Here is a 10,248-nt window from a genome sequence, read left to right as displayed (position 1 = left end):
ACGATAACGATAAAAGGAGACTCACAGCTGGCACGTTAAATCACGTTAGTCGTGATTAATATTACATGTATTGTATAAAATTATGTCAGTTTTCAAATCGGATACGGATCTCGTACAGAGTCGTACGAGTTTTACGACACGTGTGGATTTGTTCGTCGGAGGGAATTGGTGGACGAAACGAAATCGTCGCGATGTGTAATAATAATCGAAGTAAAAAAAAAACTGATCGTTTCGTTAAATAAAAGACATATATTATATATAATATATATATATATATATATATATATATGTATAATGTGATACATGCGTACTATTTTAAGGTGTCAATAGGATGTCCTACCACTAAATATATTATAGTGAGACTAAATTCTCCGGCTTCTTAAATCCTGCCCTTTGTCAGACGACTTGTTGATTTCATCAAGAGGAATTTCACATTCGTGGATCAATGACTTTAAGGATTGAAGGTTCATTTCAATTATTCGGAAGAACCGATTAAATGCATGTATTTTAATGAATACAATTTTATTATCGTCGCAATGGACGTTAACTTAACAAATTACACTGCTTGCCGACTTATCGCAGAAAGAAACGCGATAACAGCGAGCAGTTGACGGAATGCTAAATTCTTAGAAAATTCAATACTCGTTAATGGACGGTATCACGTTTCTACACAAAACTGTAAGATCGTTATTAAAATTGAAGATTGCTAGAAATAAATCAGTTCTACGTCGCTTCGGTATCGAGTCGAATACAATTTCTCATGAGCCACGACGCTAAGCAATTGTCCGAAAGTTTACACGTGCGTTGTGAAAAAATTTGATCGATCGGTACGAAGACGAAATCACGGAATTATCGTTGAGGTCCAGGTAACGTATGATGTGTACAGTGATTTTAAGCTGTCGTATTTAATAACAACGGCAGCGATGAGACGGGCAGTTCGGTGGGTAAACGAGACACTTGTCCATGCAATAAACGCTGGCACCATCCTTGCCAGCGATTTCACCGATCGCGTCGCAAACCTCCCTGTGCAAGTACAAAATCGTGCTTCGCAATTCGTATTTTATTTCGTCGCTTAAGTATTGCAACGTGCATTTCGCATGAATAGGAATTTTTCTGTAAATCTATAAAATTTAATTATCATTATTCGTGATGACTTACGGGCAATGGCAAATCGCTGCTGGACAGTTCGGTGGATAGCGAAGGCAATTGGTTTGGCACCAGTCGTTCATCCCTGGTATGCGACGATACAGTGGTGTAGGCATGCACACTTGAGACCTGAAATTCAATATAATCCGTCCAAACTGTAATTTTCCTTTGAAACAAAAGATGATGTATCCTTATACGTGTACTGATCGATGATCGGTACAATTTATGTCCAGCGAGAAACGATATTCACCTAACGATAAGTGGAAATATGTTATTAGGCGAAGAATAGTCTTTGTAGTAAAGTAAGAAGGGGTTGTCTTGTTGCACGAAGAGGGGCGGTACACCGGCGGTGCTGGTGATTATGCTGACGTCCGCGCAGTTTCGGAACGTCTCCGGTTTCCCGCATCCGTTAGCCTCGGTTCCATTCTCGCAAGTACCCCACATGTTACCTAACAATATTTCCGAAGGACGTATTACGAATTTCAAGATCCTAATTAGATGATCGACCGCGTATACCGAGACTACATTCATTAAAATACAGACCAGTGTAATAGGTCCATTGTATTACACACTGGGTGCAAGTGACGTAAGCTGGCAAGGCCACTTTGTACCGAAATACGGCTTTCCTCTCGGTATCCTCAGGTATTTCGAATCGAACGTCCCGTGTTCCGGCTACGTACAACGGATACCTCAAAGAAAAACAGCGTGTACCAATCTGTTCTTTAACGCGCTCGTCGCGAAACAATGCGTTTCGCGCGTGTAAATTTTGTATCGCAATACGCAATACGCGTTCAACTTTTGATGTACGATACCTATCGAAGCACTCTTGACTAGCCTCGCTCCTCGGATTGTTATTCGGACAAAGGTACAATTCGAATCTACCTAAATGATTCGCCGTAAGTTCGATCTCGACGTCGATCTCCTAAATTTCAAACAAGACCCAGAAATTCTTATCCCAGATACTGTCAGGTATAAAGATCGTAGACTGTGCTCGATCATTTTTGGCAGAGTTAATAACGATAGAGAGCGAGAGAGAAGAAATTACCTGACCAACTGTGTAATGCCTGACAATGGTACCCTTCGCGTACTCACCACCGGCTTCGTGTGGTCTCGGCTCCTTCAAATGATACGCGTCGCCACAGATCCCGCACTCCCCTCTGTTCTGCACCCATTGCACTGGACAGTAATGATACGCTACAGTAATCTCATTCGAGAAACGGACAGAATTCGGGACATCGTGAAACCTTCGATAAACGCGGTTTTTAACGCACAACACCGACACGATCCGAATGGATACAGGGCTCTCATCAAGTTTCTCTCGAACGGGTTTACGCAATATTTTCAAACTGCACTTTATTCATAGCAAACGACGCGTGCGTCAGGCTATGGAATCGTTGGCCGGTGTTTCACTTACTGTTCCAGGGGAAGGTGACCATTATGAAACAACGAACCTGCATACCCGCCGCAGAACAGTTCGTTGTCATTGTAGTTTACGGGGTTCGGGTAACCGAAACGCCACATACTGTTGCGGGCTGGCGGGTCCATCAGACGTCCATGGCCCTCGACGTGGTCGTAATTAGGGACCTTTGGATCATTCAGGAACATTTGACCGAATAGCATAATGCGATGTGTTTTAGTTTCGTTTCAAAAGTTTACTGAGCAACGGCATTTACTGAAAATCATTCGGATCACGATTCAACGTTTCGCTACCATGCATCAAACTATTCTCGATCCCTTGAACTCGTTAAAAAATATGATCACCACGTTCGTCTCGAAAAGAAACATTTCGTCAGACGTGTATTTACTGCGTTAAAATAAATCGCGTATCAGACAGCTCCTGTCGTGGCTGACGATTCCAGGTATCCCGCAGTACGTAACACACGAATATCCGATTACTTTAAGCGAGCTTTCCTTGCCGGTGGCGAGGATCATGCGTAACCCTTGTAAAATTACATCACCAGCCATTTATCAAATTGAAACTCGAATATAAGTCACAATTATTGCTCTACACGAAGCGAAACCTTGTAACGACGATCCTTCATCTCGAGTTTTACACGGTGTTACATTAACTTTAACAAGGGTAAAAAGTGGCTGATGATAATTCCGTTCGTTGATAGGCAGTACTTAAGTCTTTTATCGACGAACTCCTTCTCGTACTTACCAGGAACAAACAACAGGACACTACGAGAAATAAGTTGCGACGTCGATATCTGATCATGGTATCTGAAACAAGATTTCCAACGATTCGGCACAGGTCTTCTAATAAAAATATGATTTTTACGACGACAGTAAATTAATAATCTGAAGTCCTTGAAACTGCTTCCGAAAGCAGGGGTCGACGAACCGTAAGCGGAATACGAAGGTATCCGAAGGTCGATTTGCATGCGGTGACCTCAACTTCTGATCGTTCTAATTGTATCGTAAAGTTCCGCGTCGATTTGCATGAGAAGAGCAAATGGATTAGGGAACTTTTTCAACGTGGTACGAGCACATAGCTGACCTTGGGCCGGTCGGCAATAAAATCTTGCGCAAGAAAGTGGACGGTGCTCGCACAGGTGCCAATCAGGTCGAGTTGCGACAATCGAAAACAAAGTTACTTATCGTATCCCGATTCTCTTTTCTCCGTACGTTTCAGTTTCGCAATGTCTCTTCGCGTTAAATATCGTAGACATAGAAAAATTCAACGTTATCACGAATGATGCACATTTTTAAGAAATAATTCAACACGACGAACATCGAACGGAAGTACTGCACGGGATTAGCATAAATCGGAGCCGATGGACACTTGCGAGCGAGTGCCGATTTACCGCTAATTAATTGCAGCACTGAAATCATAATGCACACGTGCATCCCATGTTTAATACGCTCATACATTTTCTGTAAATCAAGTGCCATAAATGTTGAACATAAACGTACTTCTGTTTCGCATGTAATTCGATTCGTAGTAATAAACCGAAACGTTCGACACTGTCAGGAAGCAAACGATCGTGATAGCAATAGAATATCATTTTTCAAGTTTAATCTTTTCAATCGAAAGTGAATAAGCCTAATAGTCGTGATGTGTATTACAATTAATTGAGCTCGAACGACCATATGGAACTCCGTAATGGGAATTGGTGGGTTCTTTGGGTGAAACGTGTTTCAGCGTAATTTAACTTATCGTCGCTGAGTTTTTTATCAACGAAATTCGAGATAAATTACTGTGACACCTTTCTCCGACACGATCAAGGTTAACTGGCATCTTTTCCAATCGTTCTTGAGGAGCAATTTTTGTCGGATCACGTTGCACGAGATTAATAATATCCAACATTCGAATTACACGCGCCTCTGCGTGTCCCCTTCGTCGTATTTTTCCTTCCTCAGGAAGCGATCGAACAGGTTCTAACGAATTCTGGCAAGTTTATTAAGCGTAAAATATAAACTGAGAAGGAAGATATCAATATTTTGTGTGTACAACGTTTCAGAATTCATTACGAAGGTTCCGGCAAATAAAAGTCGTTTGCCTCTACGGAACAAAACAGGTCGATGAGTGTGTCTCGACACTGTCGAAAAATAAAAAGGGTGACGGGGCAAGAAAACCGCGGCAGCCAGAATGGGTCCAGGTATGATACCGTCAGTGGTCAATTCAAACCTTAGCAAAAAACGAGTTCGACGATCTTACCGTTTTTGATACAAACAATAAAGAACAGTAATTATAGATAAAACAAGATCCATGAATAGTTCAACAATTTTTTCGTACATACAATGAAAGCAATTTAATGTTTCTGTAAAAATGCCAAAATAGACACTGGCATGTCGTTAAATCTTAATCGGGATGAAATATGTATGATTCCTACATATATTATCATAATTAAAGCTAATACCGTTACGTTACATGGAATTCACGGCATGTTTAAAACGCTGCTCGATCAGAAGATTTACCGAGGGCGAAAGTAATACTAATAAGTTCTCGTACGAAAGAGACGCAAGATTACGAGACTAATTAGGAAGAATAACGTCTGCGTCGATCACATTAATTAACTTAAAATCGCCATTCTATTTTCACCCTATGTATAAAATTAGTTTCACAATTAGCCAAGAAGTCGTAACCGGAGACGGAACTAACGAAGCGTCTGACTTTTCATTTCTGTGAAATGCCTTTTACGAACAAAGATAATTTTGAGGTCGCATCGAAGGTGAGGCAAAGGTTGCATCGATTCGAAATAAATTGAGGGTACAAATCCCTGGTCGTAATCCTCGCGTTCACGCGGCACGTACAGGAGATAACGTACGGGAAAAAGGAGTTAAAAGGATTTCAGGGGACGGGGACATTGCCTTTCTGCATTGAAAAGATTGCCGAAGGTTGATGACTAAAATCTGGATGCACGCGTTCTGAATCATGTCAAGTGTGGCCCGCTGAGCTTTTGTTAGTTCATTCATTCCATCGATCGTAGCACGACTTCGACGTTCGTTTAAAATATCAATTGCGCACTCATAATTTAATCGATACAAAGGAGTTCGTATAGACGAAGTATGAACTCTCTCGAAGTAGGAGGCTCGTTTGCAAAATTTTCGCATGCACGCGAAGTCTTACATTTTTTCGTACGTTTATTGAACCTCTGAATATTTATTGAACGTAACTCTCCGGAGGAGCAGGTGCCTCAGGTGACAATAGACGACGGATAAAAGATGCCGGACGAACAATGAGTCCTCTCGCTAGTCCTTCGAGAATTCCAAATTACTCAATAGACTATTCTTTCGTAAAGATCGCAAGCACGCCTAGGAATAATGAATCGACCACATAGAATCGTGTCAGTCGCATAAAAAATGACATCTCTGATCGGCGCAGTTCTAGCAAAATTTAATTCGAAGCCCGAGTCACGTAGGAGATTAATATAAGAGAATGCGTATAGCGAAGGAAGTTAGGATTGCGTCGAATTTCTCAGCGACGAAAAATATCGAAAACGTGGTAAAATAGCAAAATCCGGAGAAAGGAATGACGACGGTTCCCCTCGGCCAAGGCTTCAGTCAAGGCCGGCAGAAAAATAGAAATAAAATAATCTTATAAATGTACACCTTAAATCACGGGAAACGTTTCTAATCATTCTGGCGACGCTCCGTCAAATCTTTAACACGTATATGACGTCACAATCGGTCTCTCGTTAAAAACAGTGTGTCCAGAGTCATTTAATTCGAACGATGATTTAGCTGTCGTTTTTATTTTCAATTGACAAACGGTGTATCGTAAAAATAGCGTGCAATCAATGGTACCGCAAGAACGGCAGGATACTTACCGATGAGCGCGTGATCGGGGTCTGAATAGTGACGGCCAAACCGATTGTAAGTAGGTGAAAAGCGTCTAGGTCACTGGTTTATCAGATTCAGGAAGATTTCGTGAGTTCGTTCAGTTTCGAGCTCGACGAACAACGGACGCTGATGCGGTACGAGAAACTCCTTTCGTTTTCTTCTTTTAATCAGAGACCGACCACGGTCCCGATGGTCACCTGCGTTAATTTAAAATCGAACGCGCGTTCGGTAGGAGTACCTAAACGGTCGTCGCGATGTCACGCGGAGGAACGAACCGGCTCGAACGCGTTGGCGCGAACGAATAATACTCGCGCGACACAGCGTGGCTCGGCACAGCCGAAAAACTTGACTACCTACCACCACCCGGTGGTATCCGAGAGCAAAGGATCACAGGCGTGGTTTCCAAGCATTTTAGGGTGACGGCCTAGTCGAACCGAGGCCAGTCCAATCAAACAAATTCCGAATCTCGTTTCCATCCGGCATCGACTCTCTTAAGCGTGTCATTTTTAATAAAGACATTAAAGAAGCTCAGCTTAGGCTCCTTGAATCGGTTTTAGTCAACGGTATATGCACCTTCGATGGGAGACACAAATGCATGCACGTGTTCGTATAACGAAACGAGTTATTCCGATCGTTTCGGATTTTTAGCAATGCTGTAATCCCAAGTACAGTTAGAGGAAAAGACACAGCTCGTAGATATAAAATCAGCAGGGGTCGATATTAAAAGGCTCGTCGGATTTATGTAGATACGTAAGGACAACGACTCCCGAGTCTTGTTCAAAACTGCACCGTCATATTTCCCTCTCGCGATCTACATACATTTCACGTTAGCTTTCTTTCGTGTACATAAATCGTTCGTTACACGTCTAGGAATAAATTGATTAGTTTAAACCATAAGTAAAGACTCGACCTCGTATCACTACTGGCTACTCTGTAACTGTACGTCTGTAAGTAGCAGCACGTTATTGGTAACTGTGTCACGAACGATACGAATATTGTTACAAAATTTCTCGAGCGAAACCAAATTGGCCGCGTCCGGATTAACTTCATCTGGTAACGAGCTTCGTAAATAAGATGCATACATCGAGACGAGTACGGAAACTTCTACTTTCACTCTTCGATGTACGTACGCCCGGTGCGTTACTCGGTACAACAATTGACATTGCCCATTTTTATTCGTATCACGGAACACAATGGTAGTTTAAAATCAACCAGACGCATTTGCCCATGCAGAGGGAAAGCCGATCTCTCGGGTTTACGTGAGCGTCGTCTCTCTTCCTTATGCTTACGCACATATCAATACGTTCGTGTGCTCGATAAAAAAATACAGAATCAATCAGATCGATTTTTACTCATCCCATTGACGAGACTTAGAATTTATTTGAAGGACGACTCCTTGTATCGAGAATGAAATAAATTATAATTATTAACTTTGCATAAATTGGATAAATTGCGTTAATGAATGTAACGTGAGAGTTCGTACGCGTCTGCGTGGTTCGTTCGTAGAGCATCCCGTAGGGCTGGAAGAGAAGCGTTTTATCGTTAGTTAAACACACAGTTCATTGACGGACCGAGGAACGTGCCCGATAGAAAACCATCTACTGTATACGATAAACACGACGCATGACGACAAATACGCAGGGCTGTGTGATCTCCGAAAGATATAAAGCCCTCAGTCTTGAGTGTCGTCTGAACGAAGAACGTGTAAAATCTGCAACAAGCTTAAGCGAACTTTAGCATTCATCGTAAAGTCTCGAACCACCTTCCGACCTAGTTTTTCTTATTTCGAAAACAAGTTATCGACGTGACACTATCTCCGCGCGACGATTTAACTTATCTTCGACGCTGGCAAATTTGTGAGTATCAGCCACGGCGGCAGAGCCGTGTTCAGTTAAAAGTTCCCGGTTCGAACTGGAGGATTTGCCTCGTGAACGTTCGTACAGTCTCGGTGAGACGGTGAGGAGGCATTTCCTGCGCAAGGATTCTCGCGGAGCGTTTGATATCGGGCCGGGCCAGCGGCCAGGGGCTAGTGTGAATCCATCCCTTCGCGAGAACGTTCCGCGTTAAAAGTGCGAATTTACGACGGCCACTGGGAAAGGCCTATTCAGTCAGACGGACAGCCAGCGTCGCGAACGGACACAGAATGCTTGCTAACAAGTGTCAATCGGTTCTCGGTGTCCGTGCTCTTTCACGCCGGCTGCTCAAAGGTATTTCAATTCCGTTTTTTCGCTGTTCGCAATCATTTTTGTTGGATCGCTCGATTGATTCGAAACGAGTAAGAGGTAACGCGAGTAAACCGGGCCGAGCATCCAGAGAATCGATAACTCTCTCTCTCGCCCTTCATTACCCTATCCATCGTTACACTTGCAAGAGGATAGAGTACACTTCTTCAGATTGAGAGTGAACGAAGAACTGGAACCCCGTTTAGTCACCTTTAATTCTGATAATTGATCGTAATAATTAGATTCTTGTACACTCTTTATTCGCTCTTATTTAATTACTAATCTAAAGATGATCTGTCACGTCTCGTTCCACCGATTCAACGTGTCACATTTCTAATTTGTATTATATTTGTATCGAGTAAAAGTAAAAGATCAAGTCACACCACATGACGTGCTAAACGTGTATTTACATAAACGTCACGATTCAATTCCCGTAGTTCGGACGGAAAATTTCGTACCGTTCTTAAAATAGAATAAAAATGCAAGTACACATTTACAATCCTAACAAGACAATACGATTTGTGGATAAATCTAAGACAAAGTGTAGTGCAAGTATGCAAAATGTATCTATCACCCGTTTAAATCATTTATCTTATCGAAATAAATATCTATCGAAACGCAAGCACGCGTTGTCTCCTTGAATTTATAGCTATAAGCACGTTTGTTGGTTTTGCATTCATAAATATTAATTCCAGATTTAATCGTTGTTTACGAGTACGTATATGTGGCCGTTTGAATCGCGCGAGTGATACACGTTTACACATCCGGTGATAAAGAATAATTCTATACGTAAAAGAGTGCTCGAGTACCCAAAATTTTATACGTTTATCGTGGGATAAGAAAAGGTATAAAACAAGTACTCTCCGCATGATAATAGCAATCTCTGTAAGTATTCAATAAATAAAAAAGAGATATTATGCTCCTGAAAACCAAGATCTACTACGGACGAGAGAATCGATGATCAGCGCTATTGAATTAAAATTTCTGAATAGATTAAATATTCTGATAGGCTTGTGCATAGAGAATGAAAACAATCTGTATACTCCAGCGTACGGTTGTATGTACGTCAATAAGTATAACGATCAATTACCCTTTAACTGACATCAATGAAACTAAACGCTCGACCTATTAAGTAAATGGGCTAAACAACGTGATTCGAATCGGCGGTACAGATTTTACACTGGCTCGCTACTGAAGACTCGCGATTGAAACGGGATGCCGAAACAGTAGACAGATAACGACGCGTATCGAATACTATCATATTTCTTTCTCAAACTTTCCGTCCCGTTAGTACTTACTTACTAGTCCCGTGCCGATCGGCACTGATAGATCTCAGATACCTTATCGAGCCACGCGCGAAGAGAAAAATACTACACGTGTATGATCGAAATCAATGCACCTATCATCATTTCACTGTAACGAGAATGAAAGAATCGAATAAAAAACATATATAAAGTTGTATTTCCAAAACTGGATCACTGCGATACAAATCCATAAAATAAATCGAATTACTAATTTAAGGATGTATTGGCTATACAGTCAATCCCAAAAGTTTATGCACTTTGGAAACGCATTTTTTAAAAAGAAATCAGAC

The 10,248-nt window shown here is 41.7% G+C and overlaps 2 protein-coding genes across 3 annotated transcripts in view; one reads left to right on the top strand and one right to left on the bottom strand.

The window, feature by feature from the left end:
- Positions 1 to 251: 251 nt before the first annotated feature.
- On the bottom strand, positions 252 to 7,926 carry LOC108632864 (uncharacterized). 2 transcript variants are annotated; one of them, XM_018037698.2, is made up of 9 exons: positions 6,420 to 7,926; positions 3,308 to 3,369; positions 2,598 to 2,730; positions 2,192 to 2,322; positions 1,959 to 2,068; positions 1,690 to 1,835; positions 1,397 to 1,595; positions 1,159 to 1,275; positions 252 to 1,023 (listed from the first exon to the last, which is right to left on the bottom strand). In XM_018037698.2, the coding sequence occupies exons 2-9, from the start codon at positions 3,362 to 3,364 to the stop codon at positions 906 to 908; spliced, it is 1,011 nt and encodes a 336-aa protein (XP_017893187.1). In that variant the 5' UTR covers positions 3,365 to 3,369; positions 6,420 to 7,926; the 3' UTR covers positions 252 to 905. The 2 variants fall into 2 exon arrangements, with proteins under 2 accessions (XP_017893187.1, XP_026666630.1); XM_026810829.1 differs by having other exon boundaries at positions 1,690 to 2,068; positions 6,420 to 6,629; positions 6,790 to 7,926.
- A 246-nt stretch (positions 7,927 to 8,172) lies between these two features.
- Positions 8,173 to 10,248, top strand: part of Gabat (4-aminobutyrate aminotransferase) — a 5,706-nt gene continuing 3,630 nt past the window's right edge. The window contains exon 1 of the mRNA XM_018037727.2: positions 8,173 to 8,639. Coding sequence (XP_017893216.1) covers positions 8,576 to 8,639 — 64 coding nt within the window. The 5' untranslated portion in view covers positions 8,173 to 8,575. The remainder of the gene's footprint in view (positions 8,640 to 10,248) is intronic.

The sequence above is a fragment of the Ceratina calcarata genome, unplaced genomic scaffold, assembly GCF_001652005.2.
Source record: "Ceratina calcarata isolate Rehan_Ccalc_2016 unplaced genomic scaffold, ASM165200v1 scaffold178.2, whole genome shotgun sequence".
Taxonomy (NCBI): domain Eukaryota; kingdom Metazoa; phylum Arthropoda; class Insecta; order Hymenoptera; family Apidae; genus Ceratina; species Ceratina calcarata.
This window is presented reverse-complemented; position numbering and strand designations above follow the sequence as displayed.